Here is a 21,999-nt window from a genome sequence, read left to right as displayed (position 1 = left end):
GAGATGGCAGGGACAGCTCTCATCTCAGAGTTTCCAGCCTGGCCTTGCTGATGGCCTATTCTGCCAGTCCCACAGTCATGTAAGTCAGCTTCTTGCAGTAAATCCCCTTATCTCTCTCTCTCTCTCATCTATTTCTTTCTATTTATCTATCATCTATCTATCTATCTATCTATCTATCTATCTATCTATCTATCTATATCTATCATCCTCCACCACCTATCTAGCTATACTACTAGTTCTGTTTCTCTGGTAGAATCCTGACATATCTCTTTTCCAAGCATCAGGCTCCTGCCCTAAATCCCAATGGGCAATTGTAAGGTTTCATGGTGGGTCTTTTAAATTTCCCCCATCTCCTCCCCACTCCAACACTGTCAATACACTTGCCATAAGATATCTGGTCATTCTTTATCATATATACATTTTTTTGGCATCTGTAAATTTTGCTCCAAGTTTAAGCTAGTGTATGAATACCACTTGGACTGTTTCTTAATTGCACAAGACCCTGTGGGCACATCGTCCTTGCTGGGGGAATGTTTATTTTATAGTAAACAGAAGATAAGGGAATGCGCTTTTAAAATTTTTGCTAGGGGGTGCTCAAAATCATAACTAGTGCTGTAGCTGTTATCTTAGTCTAGATTCTTCCAGAAGCAACCTTGAGATAAGTGTTTAGGTATATGTATTTTGGAGGTGATATTGATAAAGACCTGCAGGCTTGGAAGAAACGTGGGAGGACAGAGAAGGGAAGGTGGCCAGTGAAGGGTGTGTTATCAAATTACCACTGTGGATAATGGGATCTTAACCTCTTGGGGGAGCTTTAGCCATCAGTAGGAACGCACATTTCCAAAGAGTCCAACCAGAGCGGTGAGGGAGCTGGGGTGTTAATACACTGTATCTGTTCAGTCTCTGGTTGAGAGCTGCTTCCAGGAGGCCCTCATTCTCACGTACTTGGGCCCTACTACACTAGTCTAAGTGTCGGAGGCAGCCTTCCAACATCTGGAAGTCAGGCCTGCTTCAATCCCAAAGCAGAGGAGAAAGGGGTGGAGTGATGGCAGCATCTGCCAGAGATACTGAAGTTTATCTCACCCAAGGTATCAGATACATACCAGTATTTAATGTATATGATGGGTATAAGAAACCAACTCCTTCCTCATCAGATTAAAACTACTTCTCTTCCCTACTATTAAATTCTTTTCATCAATTTCCACCAGCATTATATCTTTAGTAAGCATAATGATGTACATCCTGTAAATTTTTTGACAATAATGTTATGTTTATAACCAAAATGCCACTTATTCCACTCATGCTTAAAGAAGATATTAGGGTGTTTACCCAGAATATGTTATTCATTGCAAAATAAAATACACACTTTCTAGATAGTTCAGAATATTTATGGTTGTTAGATCAAAAACAAAGATTTGGTTACAAATTCTTAATTTGCAGATTGCTTTGACTTTGATGGAAATACCACCTTTCTCTGTAGTAGAATCCCTGGGCCTCGAAACATTGACGCCAAGAAGTAATTGCTGTGAGTTAGATCTTGAGGGCGGCTTCCAAGGCTTTAGCTTTTTCTGTGATGTGCTTCTGAAAGGGCATCATGAAGTCCTCAAAGTCTACCTCATAAGTGAACCTTTCTCGCCGCAGCTCCCTTCTCCTGATCAGCTCTGCTGTTGTGGCTTCAGGACTCCAGATCTGAAATAAACCACGATATTCAGAGCCGGCATGAGTAGGAAAGCCAGCAAACATGGCAGTATACAGACAATGCCCAGGATAGTTCATTCGAAACTATCAAAGCTACTTCTAAATCTATTTTAACTTATGTTTTCCTCTTACATGACATCAATGGTTACATGGGCATTGTTATTTCTGATGGTGACTATTTGGGCAGCTGGAATGCTTTTCAGTGACCTCTAATGATCCTCTGTTGTTCATGTCAAAACAGGGAAGTGATGGGAGTTAAAAGATCATTGGGGTTTGCTACCTTTTTGTCTAATAGGGAAGTCCTGAGAAAATGATTTTCATAGAAGAAAGAAGAGGAGGCTGGTGGTCTCTTATTTAACATGCTTTGATGGGCATTGGCAAGACCCCTCTTGTACTTCAAAAATGCCTCCACCTCTCTAATTGTGGATGTTTTAGGCAGCTACTGAATAAATTCAGTGTTGCTTATATCAAACTCCCAAGTGAAATGGTAGTTAGAGTACAAAGGGGAAGGTTAGAGTCTGAGAGACACCAAGAAAATGTACCTATAGCATTGGTGACCAAATGGCTACAGGGAATGGTGTTGACCAAAAGATAGTTTTTCAAGGAAAATTAAAATGTCAATATTGAAATAGTAACAGAGGAAACTAGATATTGGAAGCTGAACAAGTTGGACTTACTGAGTCAAAGCAGTAGGACCTGGCAAAAAGATACCTTCAAATTATAACAATGAAATATAATATTTGGATATTTGTTTGGGTGCTCTGCATAAAAAGTATTTGGAAAATGATACTATGAGTTTATATCACGTTATGAAGTTCTTTCCAAAGTACTCACCCTCCGTGGAATAAATGTGATATCCACTTTCTTGGTATAACCACTGGTAATCAAAGAATTGAGATAAATCACATTATCCTTATGCACTTTCTTTTCCTCTGATACAGTTGGTATGGTATAAACAGATAAAAGTGGTTCCTGGAAATGAAACAAAAGAAAAACCAACCCTATTAATTGCAAAAACCTATATATACTTGCTAATATTATTTGCTGTTCTATGTCTTACTCTGAAGTCAAGAAAAAATAAAAATGTTACCATGCAAATTATAATTTGAAATGAAATGGGTTATTATTATAACTTTGGAGAGGGAAAGATAATTAGTTTGCCTTGTTTAACTCTACTTAATTAGTAGTATCAGAGACCGAGCATACAAGTCTTCAGAATATCCATCCTTGACCTAGGGCCATTGATTAATTAGAAGAATTAAATTATCCTACTAAAAAGATAATGCTATATGTAGTAGAAACTTAGCCAACTGGTCTTCCTTAACCTCTGGCCCCCACCCCCTTACTCTTGTCTTCCATGTTTATTACTCTCTACTGTTTATTGTCTTTCATGTTTGTCACAATCCTTTCACCCTCTCCTCTTCTTTCCTCCCATATTTCTCCAACACTTTCCAATTTGATAACATTAGAGCCTTTCCTTTTTGAATTTCATCCCAGTTTTATGTCTGCCAAGAATCTCTAGGGATCCTCTTGCTTCCCTAAAAGAAACCTCTAGCTTAGAAATACACTCGGGCTTCCTTGCTAATGACAAAGTCTTGTTCTCTCCATAACCTGCCTAGGCAAAAACCTCAACCTTTTGCCCATATCATTCCAGATTACCAGGAACAATCACCTCGTCACCTTTAGAACTTTCTGGAGTTATTCCAAGTGGCATATCCAAGTCCCAAGAGGCTTGATATCCCCAGGGTTCAGTGGTAGTCATTAAAATGCAAATTTTAATTTGAATTAAAATTAAAATTCAATTAAAATTCCTTAGAAGGAGGAAATGGTGGGAAATGAAAGATTATGAGACAAGAATGAAGGCAAATCATGGTTTGCCTTCATTCCTCTTACCCTCCTTCCCTGTCTGAGCCATCTCATCAAATATGTATGACTTAGAACCAAATATATACGTATCCAACCCCAGTTCTTTTTTCAACATTCTAATTATATTGGACTGAGCCAACTTGGTTTTTACATGGATTCTATCTGTAATGAGCACATTTTAGACTTTTCAGTAATAGGAATTTCTTTGCTAGGTATTTTTTTTAGTGTTGCTTAATAGTGCTGAAAATATGGCTTGTGTATTATTTTATCCATGTTGTGTAACAATATATAATATTGTATTGTAACAATATGTAAATAGTAACGCTGCCCTACCCCCCAGTAAGTTTTTAAGTTCCAGTTACTAATGGGTAGTCAATCACTTTTCTTACCTCCTCTTTCTTAACCTCAGGGCCTTCAGTCTTTGCTTTAGGAAGGGGCTTGCCTTTCAGTTTTTGACTTTCTGCTGGTTTTGGCAAGTTATCCAGCTTTTCTTGAATCAGACTAATTATTCTATAGTCAGCATACGCCTTTGCAATATCCATGGCAGTATGTCCTGCTCAAGACATAAATTCAGAGTTGTAATAAACAGACTAATAAGAAACCATGCAGAAAACCCTCAGCGCACCAGCCCTCAGCATGTGACCGTAAGGGAGATTACTACAGCCAGTGGTTATATGTAAGGTCACAGAGCCAGATCAGATACCCTCTAAGGTGGGCCCAACTCTGAAATCTCATAACGTAAAGTGCCATTTACTGGCAACACATTTTCTTGTTAGTTTTTCTGAGCATGTTTCTTAAGAAGTAGATAGGAAATTTGGTAGAATATTTACGTTTGAGTATTTGATTGATGGCTCTCTTCCCGCTTTGCACACATTTCCTTTCATGTGACAATTTTACATTATCCTCCCCTTCCCCTTATGCAAGGAGCTATAATCAAAAAGGCCTGGGGAAGCTGGTGTCACAGTGCTCTATGCAGATGGCTGGGAATTATGACATCTGTGATATCCTCAGGCATGCCTGGAACAATACTACCGGTGACCCAGGGGAAGCCTGAAGCAGCCAGAAAAGTCGGTGCTCTCCCCAGTCAAAAGGAAACAATGGGTTCCACTGTAAGAAAATGACACCTCCAACCAATGAGGTCAAACACTTACTCAAATGCTATTTTTCAGGTTATATTTTTATGACATACGACGGGCCCCTCCTGTTTATTTCCTAGAGAGAGCCTCTAACTCAGGAATTATTATTTTTTTCAGCTTTATAAAGAATCCAACTTCTACAGCTTTTAAAGTTATTCTACTTCCTAGGGACGTGGTAGTTATGATAGTGTCATAACCCACAGTATAGTCTGAAAACTGGTACAATCCCACAAAGCAATGCTTCCTGGGCCATGGTGAAATAACAAGAAATCAAGAGTGAGCATTTACAGGGAGCCTGGGTGGTTCAGTGGGTTAACGCCTCTGCCTTCGGCTCAGGTCATGATCCCAGGGTCCTGGGATGGAGCCCCACATAGGGCTCTCTGCTCAGCAGGGAGCCTGCTTCCTCCTCTCTCCACCTGCCTCTCTGCCTACTTGTGATCTCTGTCTGTCAAATAAATACATGAAAAAAAAAAAGTTTTTAAAAAAGAGTGAGCATTTAGAAATTTTTGGATGGATTTGATAGAACTTTCCATCACTTCAATCTAGTGATTTAAAATAATGCTTGTATTTTATTTCCGCACTTCATTTTCTAGTAAATCACTTTTTGCTATATTTACAAAAGTATCCATCCATGACAGATTGCAAACATAAAGAACTGGTCCTTTCACACCTGTGATTTGAGAGGCACTGTGTATAAAACCAACTTCCCGAACATGCAACTTGGGCTTGCGACTGCAGTAGCGACTCGCGGGGCAATGTGGTCGTACAAGAGAATCAGAAGGGAATCTAACATAAATTCTCCCCTTCTGACCCTAAACACCGATCATGCGCACACACACCTTTTCTATTTTCCAGCTGGAATTTAGCGCCAATATCAAGGAGGTACTTTACGGTATCCAGTCGACAGCTCTCGATGGCTCTAGACAAAGGACTGGAGTTGTTGATAGAGACTGCGTCTATCGTCGCTCCAGCTTTAACAAGAAGCTCGACGATGTCTTGTTGGCCTGCGTGGCATGCAAAATGAAGCGGAGTCCACAGGAAATTATCTGTTGCATTAACGTTAGCCCTATAAAATAAGATAGATGCATAAGCTGAAAATGTGGGTTGTTCCAACCAAGTGCCAGAGCCTGGAAATGCAAAGCAAGATTTCATATTAGTGTTACCAAGTTGTTCAAATGTGAGCCAGGGAAGCTCCGAGTAAAGTTAAACTCCATTCCATAATTTTTCTTGACTCGTGTTGCATTATCCGACAGTCTTAATTTCTTTGCATATATATGTACATCTATCTTGTTTAGTTTTAAAAGGCACTTAGTTAGATCCCAGGGGTTACACTTTTTACAAAGGTTAAAATTAAGGAAAATTGTATAAATAGATCTAATGAAGGTTAAAGCTGATAAGAAGTTTAAAAAGTCCTATTATTTCATTTTGTAGCTACTTTCTCTACATGTTATAGATTTTTTTTTTAAAGATTTTATTTATTTATTTGACAGACAGAGATCACAAGTAGGCAGAGAGGCAGGCAGAGAGAGAGGAAGGGAAGCAGGCTCCCTGCTGAGCAGAGAGCCCGATGCGGGACTCGATCCCAGGACCCTGGGATCATGACCTGAGCTGAAGGCAGCGGCTTAACCCACTGAGCCCCCCAGGCGCCCAACATGTTATAGATTTTTAATTGCACCTTCATTATTAAAGTTCTAAGCATGAAAACATATTATTTTAAATGTTAGTCCTTTTTATTTTTTTAAGATTTTATTTATTTATTTGACAGAGAGAGAGCACAAGCAAGCAGAGCGGCAGGCAGAGGGAGAGAGAGAAGCAGGCTCTCTGCTGAGCAAGGAGCCCCATGTGGGGCTCGATCCCAGGACCCTGGAATTATGACCTGAGCCAAAGGCAGCTGCTTAACCAACTGAGCCACCCAGGCGCTCCAAATGTTAGTCCTCTTTAAGATTTCACTGTCCAAAAGTTCAAATTCTCATTAATTGCTTTATATTCCCTCTTGATGATATACAAACCTGAATGCTTCTTTGACCTTGACCATTATAGTAATAATAATAATACCCTTTTATGAAATATGGAATTGCTTTGCTAACAAGTGCTTTACATATTTTAATTCATTTAATCTTCAAAAAAATCTGCAAGCTGAGTCTTATTAGAGTCCCATTATAAAAATGAGAAAAGTGAACACAAAAAAGAAACTTATGCCGGCTCATTCAGCTCTGGGAAAAGAAGGAATTAAACCTGAGTAATTGCTTTAGAAGTTCACTAAAAATGTCATGCCCAGTTATCTTCAAGATATTTATAAATGAACCAAGGAAAAGACTGCTGCTTTTGGGGGAGGGAAAGAGACATGCCCTTTGTCATCATGACCACTAACCCCCTTGTTTGAATTTGTTAGGATCCCCACACACAGGAGATAGATTAAAAAGCAATGGGTAAAATGAATATGTTCTAGAGATCTACTGTGCAATATTGTGATTATAGTTAACACTGTACTTTACTGTACACTTTAAGTATTAAAGTTAACTATTAAACTATTAAACTATTAAACTATTAAGTATTAAAATTTAACTATTAAGAGGGTACATCATGTTATCTGTTCCTATCACAATTTAAAAAAAAAAATCTTCACAGACCTGTACCCCTGAATCAAAAAAACAAAAAACAAAAACCAAAACAAAACAAAAAAAAAAACCTCTTTTGCTGGGCTCCCTGCTTAGCAGGTAGTCTGCTTCTCCCTCTACCCTTCTCCCTTGCTCATCATCTCTCTCTCAGATAGAAAAATAAATTTTTAAAAATAGTTCAAAAAAATTCTCTCGTTAATTTAAAATAAAATAAAAAGCGACTCCATCCCACATAGATAAATCTCTAGGTAAAGCAACTTCATTCCTAGTTGTCATCGGCAAGCCATCTTTCTGTGCCTACATTCCCAGGTTCCCATTAACCCACTTTCCCATACACGATCTGTCTGTAATCTAGATGTCAGGAATGAAGCACTTTCTTTGTCCTAAAATTCTGGAGTTGAATGGATGCCAAACCAAGAAAACATACCCTTTGTCAAGAAGAAACTTGACGGCATCTATGTTTCCAGTGGCACACGCGGTCATCAGTGGCGTTTTGTAATAATTATCCTTCATATCCACAGGTATTCCTGATTCAAACGCCTTTTTCAGAGACGCCAGGTCTCCTGCCTTGGTGATGAAATTAATATTTGAAAATACCTTCGGTGGGTCATCAATGTACCAAGCAGAGTCATCCTGAATGGGATGTTCCGGTGGCTGGTCTCGGTTAAACCGACTGCTGTCTGTTACATTCTTGTAGGTTTCAATCATGTAATAGGGCGGCCCGCCATCGGCCCAGTGGGGAAACACATGTTCAGGAATAATGCAGATTGGGAGAGGTAAGACAAACTTGCCTTTCTTTGGCTTTTTGGCCATCCCTTTTTTCTTCTTCTTAGGCCCATAGGATCCCAAGACGTAAGACTTACTCAAGTACTTGGTTCCTTTAAAGAAATCATTAATGTTGACCCCAGCTCCCCGCACTTTTTCGTGATACTGAGCTATAGTAGCCAGCTGTTCTGAGGTCACATATTCTTGCCTCTCCTCCAGCGTCAACACGAAGTCCTCTTTGCTGACTGTCCCGTCGCCTCTGTCCACAAACGAAAATGCTTCCCGAAGGAACGTCTCATGTTCCAGCGACCAGTCGTGAAGTCTCAGGGCCCAGAGTGGATTTGGATTTTTGGCTCCTGGCCTCGCCAGTTTATTGGCGGTTCGCTCTGCCCGCCGTATTTCTTTGCTTGCTGCTTTGAAGCCGCCTTCCTTGGCCACAGTCCTGGGCGTTTTATGATCCAAGTTCTTCCATTTCAGGTCACATCCTAAAACATGAAGCATCATCATTATGAAATAGTGCCTAGGCATCTGCCTGGCTCTGCAGAAGACATTCGTGCAACCGTTATATGTAGTTCCAACTACTGGTCAGAAGTTTATCCCTAAATTATTTGTATAGAGTGATGAGTACATTTAGCTCTTAAAATCACAAAATTAAACTGAATTTTTTTTTCTGTGAGTTTCACTTTGGTGAATTCTGTGGGAAATATGTTTTCAATTTACATTCTCTGCCCACTAAAGGATTAAGACATGAATCCCTACAGACACTTGAAACAAATTTCATATTGGGATACTTGCTCAGGAGACTTCATGCCCAGCAGGAAAAGAATAAGGGTGGCATTTGAATTTGGAAAGAAGCTGGATTCAGACAGCTTATGAGGCCCTTAGGAACTCAGAATGCTGAACACCTGCTTCTGTCGGAATGATTATGACTGCAAGTCTGCAAGTCTGTATCTTAAACTGTATTTATGTGTATTCTCCATGCAATCAATGTAATTTATATCAATCTGCTTTTTGTGATGATAGGTCATGTGAACGACCTGACAGAGGACAAAGTCATTTGTTCATCAAACCTGAAAGGATTCCAGCATTATACTTGTGCAAATTAGGCATGAATATTCATTTGCCTTCTTGGACCCTTCCTTAAAATGATGACACCAATATTATATCTAAGTATTCCTGAAATAAATAAACTTTTCCGAGTGCACTGGGGAGTCTACTTAGTGTCCCTAGGAAAGGCTGTTCTGTCTCTAAGTGTCTTGAGACATTAAAAATACATTGCATATGTAAGTAAATCTGATGATGGAAGCAGCTCTTTCTACTGTTCTGAATCTAGAAGGCTCTTCTCTTGCTTTGCCAATATCACATAATCAAAAAGATTGCTACTCAATCAGTATGTCTAGCAACCAAGTTGTATAGGCAGCGGCATGCCCCTCCAATACTTTATAGTTTCATTCCTTGACAAAAAGAAAATGAGGGGGTGCCTGGGTGGCTCAGTGGGTTAAGCCTCTGCCTTCGGCTCAGGTCATGACCTCAGGGTCCTGGGATTGAGCCCCGCATTGGGCTCTCTGCTCAGTGGGGATCCTGTTTCCGCTTCTCTCTGCCTACCTCTCTGCCTACTTGTGATTTCTCTCTTTCAAATAAATAAATAAAATCTTAAAAAAAAAAAAAAAGAAAGAAAGAAAATGAATGACCAGTGCTTTTTAAGATTAATACTTCCTTTGGCATTGTCAGAACTTAAAATTTCATACTAAGACTCAATTTTACTAGTGGTCGAAGAACTCAGAAAAAGTATTACAACAATGAGAATTCTAAAATGTCCATACTGAACAGTTTTAAGAGCAGTGACTTATTGAAAAGGGGACCTGAGACTGTTCTCAATAGCATAATTCCAGAGCAATTTTGAGAATGCTGTTTTTACTTAGCTCTTTTGCTGATTCAAGGTGTCTGGGTGTTTATCTACCACCTCCCAAGCCACTCCTTCTATATTCACCCACAAGGATCAAAGGACTTTAAAGTGGTTTTATCTTGTCTCCTTCAGCTCTTAGTTTCCTCCTAGTTAGAAACCTTTGTGTGTGTGTGTGTGTGCGCGTGCACGCGCGCCCGCGCGCGTGGGTAGGGGGTGGGGGGGAGACTCCAATGTTCCAGCTTAAGTATCTGAAGGCTTTTTTCTTCTCTTGCCTTGGGACTTTTGGTCTCCTCCTTATAATTAGTAAAAGCAAAGATCCATTCATTCTCTTTGTGATGTATGATCTGCGGTCCAGGGTACTCAGTTTACAGCTGGTATGTGCGGCAGAGCACCAGCCACCAAAGGCCCAAGAGAAAGAGAAGCTTCATGTGGTGCTTCCCTAGAACTGCTCCAAACTTCCAGCAGCTGCCCTGCATTAGGTACTCACACTGCTTACAGGACTTGCAAATTGCTCCAGCAACAGGACCAGGGGCCAGGGAGGAGAACATTGAAGAAGAGAGTTTAATGTATCAAAGGAATCCAGCCTTCAAATTTAAGTGCAGAAGACACTAAACCCGGGGAGTTGACTCAGAAATGAGCATTTCTTGGCTAATGCATTGTCTGTTGCTGCTCTGATTGCCTTAGATCGAAGACTCAAAAGCTGGACGTGTAACTGCTCCCGCTTCCGCTATGGAACTGGATCCCCCGCCTGAGATCCAGTGAAGTGGTTGTACTTCGAAACATGCTACAGAATTTAGAATGCTTTCAGACTAATTAATTAAAAAAAAAAAAAAAAAAGAATGCTTTCAGACCCTTGTTTCGGAAACACCGTCTAGGCTCATGACTCTGCCAGGAGGGTAATACTTTTCGGCATCATTGGGCAAGCTCTGACCAAATGTGCTTCTCAATTTGCTTTTTGTGAGTTTCTCCCAAGAGTACATAAATGACAGAGTAGATGTCTGTTGATGTTTGTCCCAATAATAAAGTGGTCAAAGTGTTAGAGTTGTCGAAGCTTGTCTTAACCTGGGCAGATCCATAGTTCTTAGACATATACAGTGTTAAAAATGTCAGAATAAATTGCTGCTAGTGACAAATTTGAAAACAAGACTGATGAGACGATTAATGGGGGCATTTGATATATTGCATTTGATATATATTGAATTTGATATATTTTCCTTTATTTGTTAAGTGCTTATTATTTGGGGGGATAGGGAAAGAGTACAAGCTTGTATAAGTTCATAAAAAGTAGAAGTGAATCAGTTATCATACTATTAGTTTTACAGGCACATTAGTCTTATTTATATTAGTGGTCACAATGCAGGATCTCTAGGTCCCAGAGACTTCTGAAATTCTCCGCTCTATTCTAAACTTGTAGAACAGACACTCAGTTTTTGCCTATTTTTTAAACTGGAAAAAAAATACTACCATAAAATTCAGCGTAATGCAGTTCCAGATCTGATGAAGAGTTAGAAATTTTTTTTATTTTTTATTTTATTTTATTTTATATATTTTTTTTAAAGATTTTATCTATTTATTTGACAGAGAAAGATCACAAGTAGGCAGAGAGGCAGGCAGAAAGAGAGGAGGAAGCAGGCTCCTTGCCGAGCAGAGAGCCCAATGCAGGGCTCGATCCCAGGACCCTGGGGATCATGACCTGAGCGGAAGGCAGAGGCTTTAACCCACTGAGCCACCCAGGCACCCCTAAAAACTTTTTTTAAATAAAGATTTTATTTGTGTGTGTGAGAAAGACAGACAACGAGTGGGGGTAGGGGCAGACACAGAGGGAGAAGCAGGCTCCCCACTGAGCAGGGAGCCCCACATGGGGCTTGATCCCAGAACCCCAAGATCATGACCTGAGATGAAGGCAGACACCTAACTGACTTAGCTACCCAGGTGCCATAAATTAAAAACTTTTAATGTACATCCAGTCAGCATGTAATTAACACCAATTTGGTCCATAAACTTAAAACTTAATTAGCTAATATTCCCTTTATGGAATACATTAAGCTATATAGACATACTTCATATTCCTAAGTTAATAGTTACATAGAAGTTATAGGAAAACCTAAAATATTACTTACATTTCAAGTTTTCCATGAAAATTTTCATTTTATTTCATATTTCTCCCTAAAACATTTCTCCCACAACTTCAAGTTCTTTACAAAAGTTACCCTTTACACTTGATACAATTGAACTTTTTTTAATAAAACAGTTAAGACTTCAGACTAAAAGACGTAGTTTTCAGTATTTGTCTTTCAGATTGATGTCAACATTTTTTTAAGGAGTTTAATAACTATAAGCATTTTAATAATTAGTTGGCCCATGAACAACCCTGTTTAGATTTTTAATAACCTAAAAATATTTGAGAATATTTTCATCACTTTAAATTCAGATTCATGATTTGACAGAAGGTAGAGTAAGAAAAGATTTTCATTTTTTTTTTCTACATATATAACTGAGGTTTGGCTGTTGAAAAAGATAAACAACTGACAAGTGATAGGCCCAGATTCCCTGCTCATCTACAACATGGGTAAATCATAAATACTTTAAGCATAAAATTGCTAGGTAATTTTACCTCGCTGAGCTATATATTTACAGCAATCTGCAAAACCACCCATGGCAGCATAATGAAGTGGTGTGTTCCCATTCATTGCAATCAGCCCCATGTCTCCGTTGTAAGCAAAAAGAAGCTTCAATATCTGCAAAATATTTAGAGGAAAAGAGGAATAGTAATGTACATTCATTGAATGAAGACTGGCACCTAAACGTTGTTATTCCATAGTTGCTTAGGCTACATGTGGCTATTTTATTTTATTTTATTTTATTTTTTTAAGATTTTATTTATTTATTTGACAGAGAGAAATCACAAGTAGGCAGAGAGGCAGGCAGAGAGAGAGGAGAAAGCAGGCTCCCCGCTGAGCAGAAAGCCCGATGCGGGGCCCGAACCCAGGACCTGGGATCATGACCTGAGCCGAAGGCAGGGGCTTAACCCACTGAGCCACCCAGGCGCCCCTACATGTGGCTATTTTAAATTAAATTGAATTAAATAGAAAACAATTTTTAAAAATCCAATTCCTTAGTTTCACTAGCCATATTTAAAATACTCAAAAGCCACATGGGCTACTATATTATACTATATTATTATAACTTTTCCACCATTGCCAAAAATTCTATCAAATAGTGTTGATCTAGAGTTTAGAAAATTCTATATTCAGCTGGGACATGCCATCTTAGTGAATTCCAATAATTCTAGAAAACATCAGCCTGTGAGAAATATCATCAGGGAGGCACATTCTTTACCAAATGTGGCTTCTATCGTGGTGTAGATTTTCATTGCAAGGAAGAAACTCAATGACCAAAACAAAGATAATTGTTAAAGCTCAGAAAATTGAGTAAAGAAATTCTAGATATAATTGAGAATTTTTTAAAAAAGGAGAGCATTGGTATCTATCTCATTTGTGCAATATCACTGTACCTATGAGATACCCTTTGCTGTTATATCCAGATAATCAGAATACTGAAGAGTTTAAAATTGAGGTGAGTCATTAGATACACACAAAAAAATCAGGGAGATGAGAATATGTTGACATTGTTCTCCCCACAATTTGGTCACGCTGTATGTATTATGAAGGTTCTAATATGTAATGGAGGTATAAAATAAAGTAGTCTTGGTTGGCAAAACTTTTAAATTGCCATAGTTAAAAATACAGAAAATCATTGTTAATATTATTAGATGAATAAACTTGGCAAGCAGATAAAGCTGAATAAGGAGCTAGGAAAAGTCTTTAAAAATAGTATTTGGTATAAAAAATATAATTTTAGAATTATTTAGGGACATCAAGATGGTAACATGGGATAAATTCTTAGTGTAACCTGTATGATATTTAAAAATTTGAGGAAAAAGTGAGAAATGGTGAGCAAAAATTTTAAAGCAAAAGGCAGATTATTACATCAAAAAAGCCTCCTTGGGCAGCAAAATGTGCAGCTTGTTTTCTCTCATTGTCAAAGGCATTCACTTCACCTCCTCTTTCCAATATCCCTCGAACTAGTTCTGTCACTCCTTCTCTTGATGCTTCCATTAAAGCAGTTCGACCTGTGGACTGGATGAGGAGCAAATCAAATTCTGGTTATACTTGACATCTTAAATAACACATTTGGTATACATATGTTCTAAATCCATTTGACCTTAGAGTCACACTGGCAGGTATAGTTCTCTGTATCTTTATTAGTTCCACGAAGCAAATGGGAAAAATGAAGTCAGTGCAGTGGATCAATGTAGAGAGTTCCAATATCAAAGTCAAGGTCACACTATGTCCCTGTGAAAAAATCATGCTAAAATGCAATTTCTTTTGCAAAGAAAGTAGAGCAAAAGGGGAGAAAAGAGAGTAAAATATATAAGTGACTCTTAATCTCACAAAACAAACTGAGGGTTGATGGGGGGAGGGGTGTTGGGGGGTGGGGTTATGGACATTGGGGAGGGTATGTGCTATGGTGAGTGCTGTGAAGTGTGTAAACCTGGTGATTCACAGATCTGTACCCCTGGGGATAAAAATATATGTTTATAAAAAATAAAATTAAAAAAAAGAGAGTAAAATATATGTTAAAATTAGATTATAAGTGTTTTCTAATGAGAAACAAATTGATAATTATTGTCTTGAAATACCTCTTAAAGAATTAAAAAAACTCAATAAAATTGGCCAAATTTGGAGAGGGAGAAAAATGGATAAGGGAAATAGCACAACTACATATTTTCTTTCCAAAAAAGATAATTTTTTATTAGGCATTGGTGATATCTTCTCTATTTTCTCTAATGTTTTACCGTTATGCATAATAAATACCAATTTTCCAAACGTAATTAGGAAATAAACCGTAAAATCATGGCAATATAAAGATAATGAGGGTATATCATCATAAAGCATTTCGAATAGAAATGAACAGTCTATAAGTTGACAGGATAATTTTACCATATTTAAATGCAAAAATTGCACTACTAAGACTCTATAAATGAAAAAAAAAAAAAAAAGGCGGGGGTGGGAATATTTATAATCCCAGGAATAGCCATACTGAGTTGATAGCATTCGGATTGGCTCCTTTTTCCAAAAATGTCAGGCACGTGTCTTTAACATCATGTGCTTCTTCGCAAGCTCTAAGAAATATTGGTTTTCCTTCATAGGTAGAGTTGTTGACATCTGCGCCATGTTCCAGGGCAATCAATGCGCAGCGATAATGCCGCTTAGTAGGCAAAATGCAGTAAAACAGAATACCTGTAGAAAAATAGAATCCCCAAAGAGTACTTCATTAATAGTCTCTCTATATTTGAACTGGTTAGCAAAGAAAAAAGTAACAATTTTGGAAACCATAATTGGCTAGTTGAATGTGGCAGAGCCTTGCTTTGCCTTCTTGAAATCAGCTGAAACACCAAGTCAGGAAAACAAGAGTCAACCTCTGATAGAATTGGAAAACAGTCATAACCAAATGTGATAGGACTTGGCTCAGAGAAGAATCTGAGTGCTGATTTGTGAGTCCCTGTCAAGCTTGGGTGTTGGGCATCTTGCAGTCTGTACCCCACGTGCAGGACTGTGTCTGTTGTAGAGCTGGTGATGGGTTACAATGTCCCCTCTGAAACTGCAGAGTGACAAAGCAGATGGTACTGAATGATGAAATGTGCAGACCGGTCATATTTATTAGAAGCAGGTTGTCAGTATCACAGCATTAAGAAGAACAAGTAGATGACAAGGAGCTCTGCCCTTTTGACAACTTGTTTTGTTCCAATGAAGAGAGGAAAATGTGAAATCCCCCCACCTAGGACCTCGGACATACAGACCCTCCACATAATCCATGTCAAAAATAAACTACAGATTAGGGGTAGTGTTGTAATCTGAGCACACAACAGTCAAACTCCAAACTGACTGTAATGACCTCACTCTAAACAGAGGATTCATTCAAAGGGGAACAGTAACCAACAACAACAACAAAAAAAAACTAGCATGGGACCTATGAAAAATACAGATACCGAAAGGAAGACACCTGATAATAAAAGCTAGGCAAAAAGTACACACTAGAAAAAATGATACTATGTGAGAATTACTGACTGTCCTATTTCTATGACAGCAAAGAAGTTAAATAAAACTTCTTTTTTTTTTAATCTAAAACAAGTGCAAAGAGGGATCAAGACTAAAAGCAGGGCTTCTAGGACAATAGAAGATAAATAGAAGGAAAAGATGAAGTTTAACCAGCTGAGTTTAGGGAAGGAATGATGGAGGAAAATAAAACTACCAAAGAAAGGAAAGTGAAGCTGGAGGCAAGACAGCACAAAAACCATGGATGTGAAGGAAAAACTTGAAAGAGCTAAGGAAAATGTAACAGGTGATGGAAGCTGAAATGGTCTTGAGAGGCAAAGTAGAGTTAACATATATGTAATTGGTGCTCAGTAATAGAACACCAAGTAGAACAGAAAAAATATGGAGATACAATAGAAGAAAACTTTCCTCAAAACCTGAATTTGAAGGATTAAAAAAGCATACTGAGGTCTCAGGAAAAATGGATTAAGAACAATCAATAAGGTGTGCCTAGGTAAAGCTAGGTAGAGGACATGTCCTATGAGCATCTAGGTAACAATTCAAGTCCTCTCTAAAGAGGAAAAATCAAGATAGCCTCCAGATTTTGCCGCAGCAACATTCACTGCTAGAAAATAACTAAACGATCTTTAGAATATCACTTGAGAAAGAAAATGGGAGTTTTTTGTATCTACCAAGCTGGTTGTACATATATAAAAGCAGTGGCCAGGTAAGTTTAAGGGTGCAAAAGTTATTATAATAATCTCTTCTTCCATAGAAAAATATTAATGAATACCATGGAAAGTGCTAATTCAAGAAACAAAGGTTTATGTATATGAAAAGCTATCAAACTTGCCATTAAAAAAATCCAAAAACAGTTCTCTTAAGAAAGATAAAAATCTGTAACTATATATGGTGGTGGGTATTAACTAGGCTTATTCTGGTGATCATTTTGCAGTGTATATAAATATCAAATTATGTGTACTCCTGAAACTGACTGATATAATGTTGATGTCAATTATACCTCAATTTTTAAAAGTCAATAAGTAAATAATAACAGTAAATAAAACTACCATTCCAACAACCAAAAAAAAAAGACCTAAAAGCAGACCATTAACCTTAGAAAATATCACACACACACACACACACACACACACACACACACACCAAAATAAAGAACATATGGACCATATAGGAAAATATTTTATAAGTATTTATTTATATATTTATATATGTTAAATATATCTTCATTTCATAAAATAAATGACAGTTCTGGGGGCCACACCTTTGGGCCATCTAGATAAATATAAATTGGATACATTCTACCATTAAAATAAAAACCACTATTCATATAAAATCAAAATCTAAATACATTTCATATAAACAGATGCATCTAAAATAGGGTTACTCAGAACAGTTACAAACAGAAAGATGGCCAAGGACATGGTTTAAAATAGAAAATCAAAGACACAACAATTCATAGTAGGCAAAAGTGGGCCAAAATAACAACAAACAATGCCACCTTGAGAACACCAGGTGAGGCCAAATTCATTACACAAGTCCCTAAGTTACTTAGGAAGTGGATATTTTATAATGATGGCAGATGCAACTCACAACTACAATCTATCTGGGCTAACTCTAAGCCACAAAGAACATGAATCAACCTTCTAAAACTGAAGCAACAAAAGAGGGCAAAGATGATAGACTGTAGAATTCGCATACTGCACTTCGGACTGGGTATACATTCCTATAAATGGGAGAACCAATGGAATGGGTGCTATTGGGAGCTAGTCTAGCTTAACCCTTGAAGAGAATAGACACCATTCTGTTCTCCAGAATAGACAGACCCTAGTTCATCCCCTAGGACAACATATAGGGAAGAGTTTCCTGGCTTAGAGAGTTAGCTTTTCCATGTTCTGCAAAATTGTTCAAAGTACAGTTTAGCCTAGAGTATGTCCCACATCCTCCTCATGATCCAGTAAGTATTTTAACCATAAAAATGTTGGCTTGTCCTTTAGGACCAACATGCAGTGATTCATCAATTGCTGGAAAATAGGATGTTAATGGCAGAGACTTCTGCGGAATAACAAAGCAGTTGGGCACGTGGCAGTTGAACTGAGAGCTGTGCAAGGTTAGCTCCATTCATTGCTGTGGGAAGACAGGGCTGGCAGTGGGCAATAAGCACACCGTGGGTTAGAAAGAATCAAGAATCTGTGGGGCAGAACTAACAAGGTCATGCATGCAACATGATTTATATTTGTTCCAAGCTTTATTTTATATTTTGAATTCTTCCTATGTGATTGGTCAGATTGTTTTCTCATGCTTCGATCTCCCAGAACGTTGACAGGCTTAATATTAATTTGAATGAGCTTAGATATTAACCAGAGCTGTTGCATTTGCTACAGAATGCAAATATGTTGCAAAATGCATTTGCTATTGTTGATTTAATTTTATAATTTTAGATTTTTAAGATAAAATTTCTCACTTTTTTTTAAACTTCTATTTCTGGTTCAAACTCCAGAAGGTAAACTGTTCTTCACTACAGTGTTTCCCCAAAATATATTTCACAAAACTCCAAGCATATAAGTGACCACAAGGAAAAACTATTTCAAGGGTCAAAGACAAAAGGAAAATGTCACTGTCTTTAGTCTGTCTGACAAATGTGAAATCAACATGCCTCAATTTGTTGTATCCAATGGTTCTCTAACAAGTTTGACAGTGGAACCAATTTTGCATGTAATGCTTATCAATATCCCAGCAATTCAGTGGTTCATGGAACACACACTGGGAAGTAATATTCTATAGAACTTTAAGAGGCTTCCTTTTTTTTTTTTTTCTTCTTTTTCAGGATTTAACATTTTAAAACACATTTGATCCCTGAATGCCTCTGAAGTTCATTTCATTATGTGGTGCTTTTAAGTAATTTAATGATTGTTCCTTTCCTTGTCCTCTCCTATTGTTTTAAGAAAGTCACTTATCAAATAACCAAGTCTGGGGAGAATTTTAAAAATGGATTTTGTTCTTCTCAGAAAACATTAACACTAAAAAATGGGATTTATTTCTCCAGTGTGGGACTGATATTAATGGCTCTACTTGAAGCAACTCCTTGGGACAACTGATTAAATCTACCAATTTATATTAAGCCTGGTGGTAATTTTCTTGGTGATTTTCATGGGGCTGTGTCAAGTCCTTCTGGAACCTTGAATTATTTGGGCAAGAAGCTCCCAGACATGGTGCCGAGATGTGATTAGGGAGAATAGAGTGGAGAAGTAGGGCTGTCTCACCTGAAAAAGCATGGAAATGCCATGTCTCAACTCTCAAGTCATATTTCTGCATTTAAACTGACCCTAGAAAATCGGATTTTATGCTAGAATCCACCTTAGCCTTTCCCGTTCCCACTGCAGCCCCTTTCTACATCAGACTGTTACTAGAAGGGGAAAAATCCTTTTGGAGTCCAAGTCAAGTACTATTTGAGGTTCTAAAGTATAAAAAAGAATAAGAAATACTCCCCTTTTGTTCTAAACAAGATTTTTATATTTTATAATTGATAATTACGACTATGTTAATATCAGTATATATCATTAAAAACTCTCCCCATTTAGAAAAAAAATCACCAAACACAGATTAATCTAACTTTAATCTTCTTTTTAAGGGAGACATCTCTCAGAACTTGTTTCCCTAAGATATACCTTACTACTATTTTCAAATTATAGGGACACAGTGTCCTTAGGTACAGGAGTGAACATGGCTTTTCACTTAAACTTAGGAGTAATTCACTTCTACAGTTGGAAAGCAAAACAGTAAATTTTACGGATTTCTGGCTATAGAGTGAATTGCATCTACTGGATAAAATGTCAGGATTTTTACCTTTTCCTTCATTATCAACTATAGTCATGTCAGCCTTTGCCTTGGCTAATATTTCCATGGACAATTCATGCCCCAGCTCTGCAGCCCTCATTGTCGGAGTACAACCCATCTTGTCTTGCACATCAGGGTGAGCACCAAGGCTAAGGAGAAAGCTGACCATATCAGCGTCATTGGAAACCGAGGCCAAGTGCAAAGCACTGTTTCCATTGAGGGGGTCTGTGAAATTGATCAGTTCAGGGTATCCAAGCCTGATCAGCTTTTCTATCTGCTTCGTGTCTTTGTTCCGAACACACTGAAGAACTTTGTAGATCTGCAAGTTCTCAAGTCTCCTGTCGGCTAAAGCCATACTCGACCACCTTCTTGGAAATGCTTTTCTGGACCAAACAAAAACTATAGCACAAAAACAGAAACATACAACTCCAAGTTAATTTGGTCATCTTTATTCTGGTATAAATAATAATATTTTAAGTCTTCCCTAAGAAGAGATGCTGTTTCTCACGAAATGTTATTACCACAATTTATTGCAATTGATGTCACAAAAAGTATAAATTACACATAAATACAGAGAATATTCAGCTAGCACAAAGCTAAAATATTTCAAAACAAATCTTCCATCATAATTAATATCAGCCTTGCTAATGAGCTTTCTTGTTAATCTAATTTGTTTCATTTACCCCTCTTTGCTTGACACAGCCTCCCTATTTTATCCATGAAGAAGGTAAGTCTAACAAAAGTGCCAACGTAAGAATTTGAGCTCCCCACTCTATGGCATCTTACCAGCATGCCTTCCTAACCTAGAAACCATACAGGTTTTAGCAGTTAACAAAAGGTACAAAGAACGTGTAGAATCTTGAGGTGCTCATTACAAGCAGGAATCTACCGGGCTTGGTGAGATACCAAATGTGATGGATGATACGTGTCACCTCACATGGGAATGAGATAGGTAAATGGCTGAGAGGCAACTATAATTTTCATAAATAATCCCACAGTTAAATTGTGATGAGCATTCTGATATGTAATTTTTTTTAAAGACTTTATTTATTTATTTGGCAGAGAGAGATCACAAGTAGACAGAGAGGCAGGCAGAGAGAGAGAGAGAGGGAAGCAGGCACCCTGCAGAGCAGAGAGCCCAATGTGGGACTCGATCCCAGGACCCTGAGATCATGACCTGAGCCGAAGGCAGCGGCTTAATCCACTGAGCCACCCAGGTGCCCCCTGATATGTAATTTTATCTCTCCTTTACTGTTTATGGAAAAACAATCTTTTGAATTGAGTCATAGGTCATGCTGGGTATACCCAGATTGCTTTTCTTTCCTCAATTTTTCTGGAAAAAGAACCCCACTGTCATACTGGGGATCCATTCCAGATCATCCATTCCTGCTATCTCATGACAAATCATTGCCCAGACTTCTAATTTGATTTACTGCTTCCACAATGGGCCCCTAACTCCTCTTCTCTGGTCAGTCCTCAGAAAAAATTTAAAAGTGTATCTCAGATGAGGTCAAGCAAGCTCCCACCCCCAAATTTTGGATGGGGCTGCCTCTTCTATCCCCTGTGATAGGAATGGGTCTGAGACAGAGGCTTAGCCAGTGTGAGTGAACTCTCTCCCCGGGTGCCATGAATGTCTCAAGTCCCACAACTTGGGACTCAGTTGTGCCAGAATTCACCTCCCACTTAAGTGAGTCCACACTACATGTTAGGGCAACATGAACTCGGGGCTGCAGGAGTAAATATGCCCTCCCCACCCCTCTTAACTTAGTATAAGCTAGTTAGCCGAGCTAGTTAGCAGAGCTTCTGTTGTTTGCAATGGAAAGGATTCCATCTTACTGCAAAATCTGAAACTGTGTCACCTTTTCTCCACAAACCTGCTCCCTCGCCTACCATCCCTGGGGAGCACTGGTGAGGAGCAAGTAGGGCTCAAGCCCCACTTGTTCCTCTTTAGCTGTGTCTCTCCAGGCAACCCCATCTCCATTGCCTGCTCCTCTCCTACATCACCACCCACTCCTCATCCCCCGCTTTGCTGGCTCCCCTCTTCTGTCAGAAGCCTA

At 38.4% G+C, this 21,999-nt stretch overlaps 1 protein-coding gene across 1 annotated transcript; it reads right to left on the bottom strand.

Moving 5' to 3' along the window:
* Positions 1-1,278: 1,278 nt before the first annotated feature.
* On the bottom strand, positions 1,279-20,297 carry LOC111141731 (ankyrin repeat and EF-hand domain containing 1). Its single transcript, XM_022494522.1, has 9 exons — positions 19,952-20,297; positions 15,093-15,292; positions 13,979-14,128; positions 12,604-12,727; positions 7,746-8,568; positions 5,540-5,766; positions 3,954-4,117; positions 2,533-2,670; positions 1,279-1,689 (listed from the first exon to the last, which is right to left on the bottom strand). The coding sequence occupies exons 1-9, from the start codon at positions 20,295-20,297 to the stop codon at positions 1,531-1,533; spliced, it is 2,331 nt and encodes a 776-aa protein (XP_022350230.1). The 3' UTR covers positions 1,279-1,530.
* Positions 20,298-21,999: the final 1,702 nt, after the last annotated feature.

The sequence above is a fragment of the Enhydra lutris genome, unplaced genomic scaffold, assembly GCF_002288905.1.
Source record: "Enhydra lutris kenyoni isolate GAN:26980312 unplaced genomic scaffold, ASM228890v2 scaffoldscaffold6, whole genome shotgun sequence".
NCBI classification, from domain to species: domain Eukaryota; kingdom Metazoa; phylum Chordata; class Mammalia; order Carnivora; family Mustelidae; genus Enhydra; species Enhydra lutris.
Note: the sequence above shows the minus strand (reverse complement) of the source record. Positions and strands in the feature narration are given on the sequence as shown.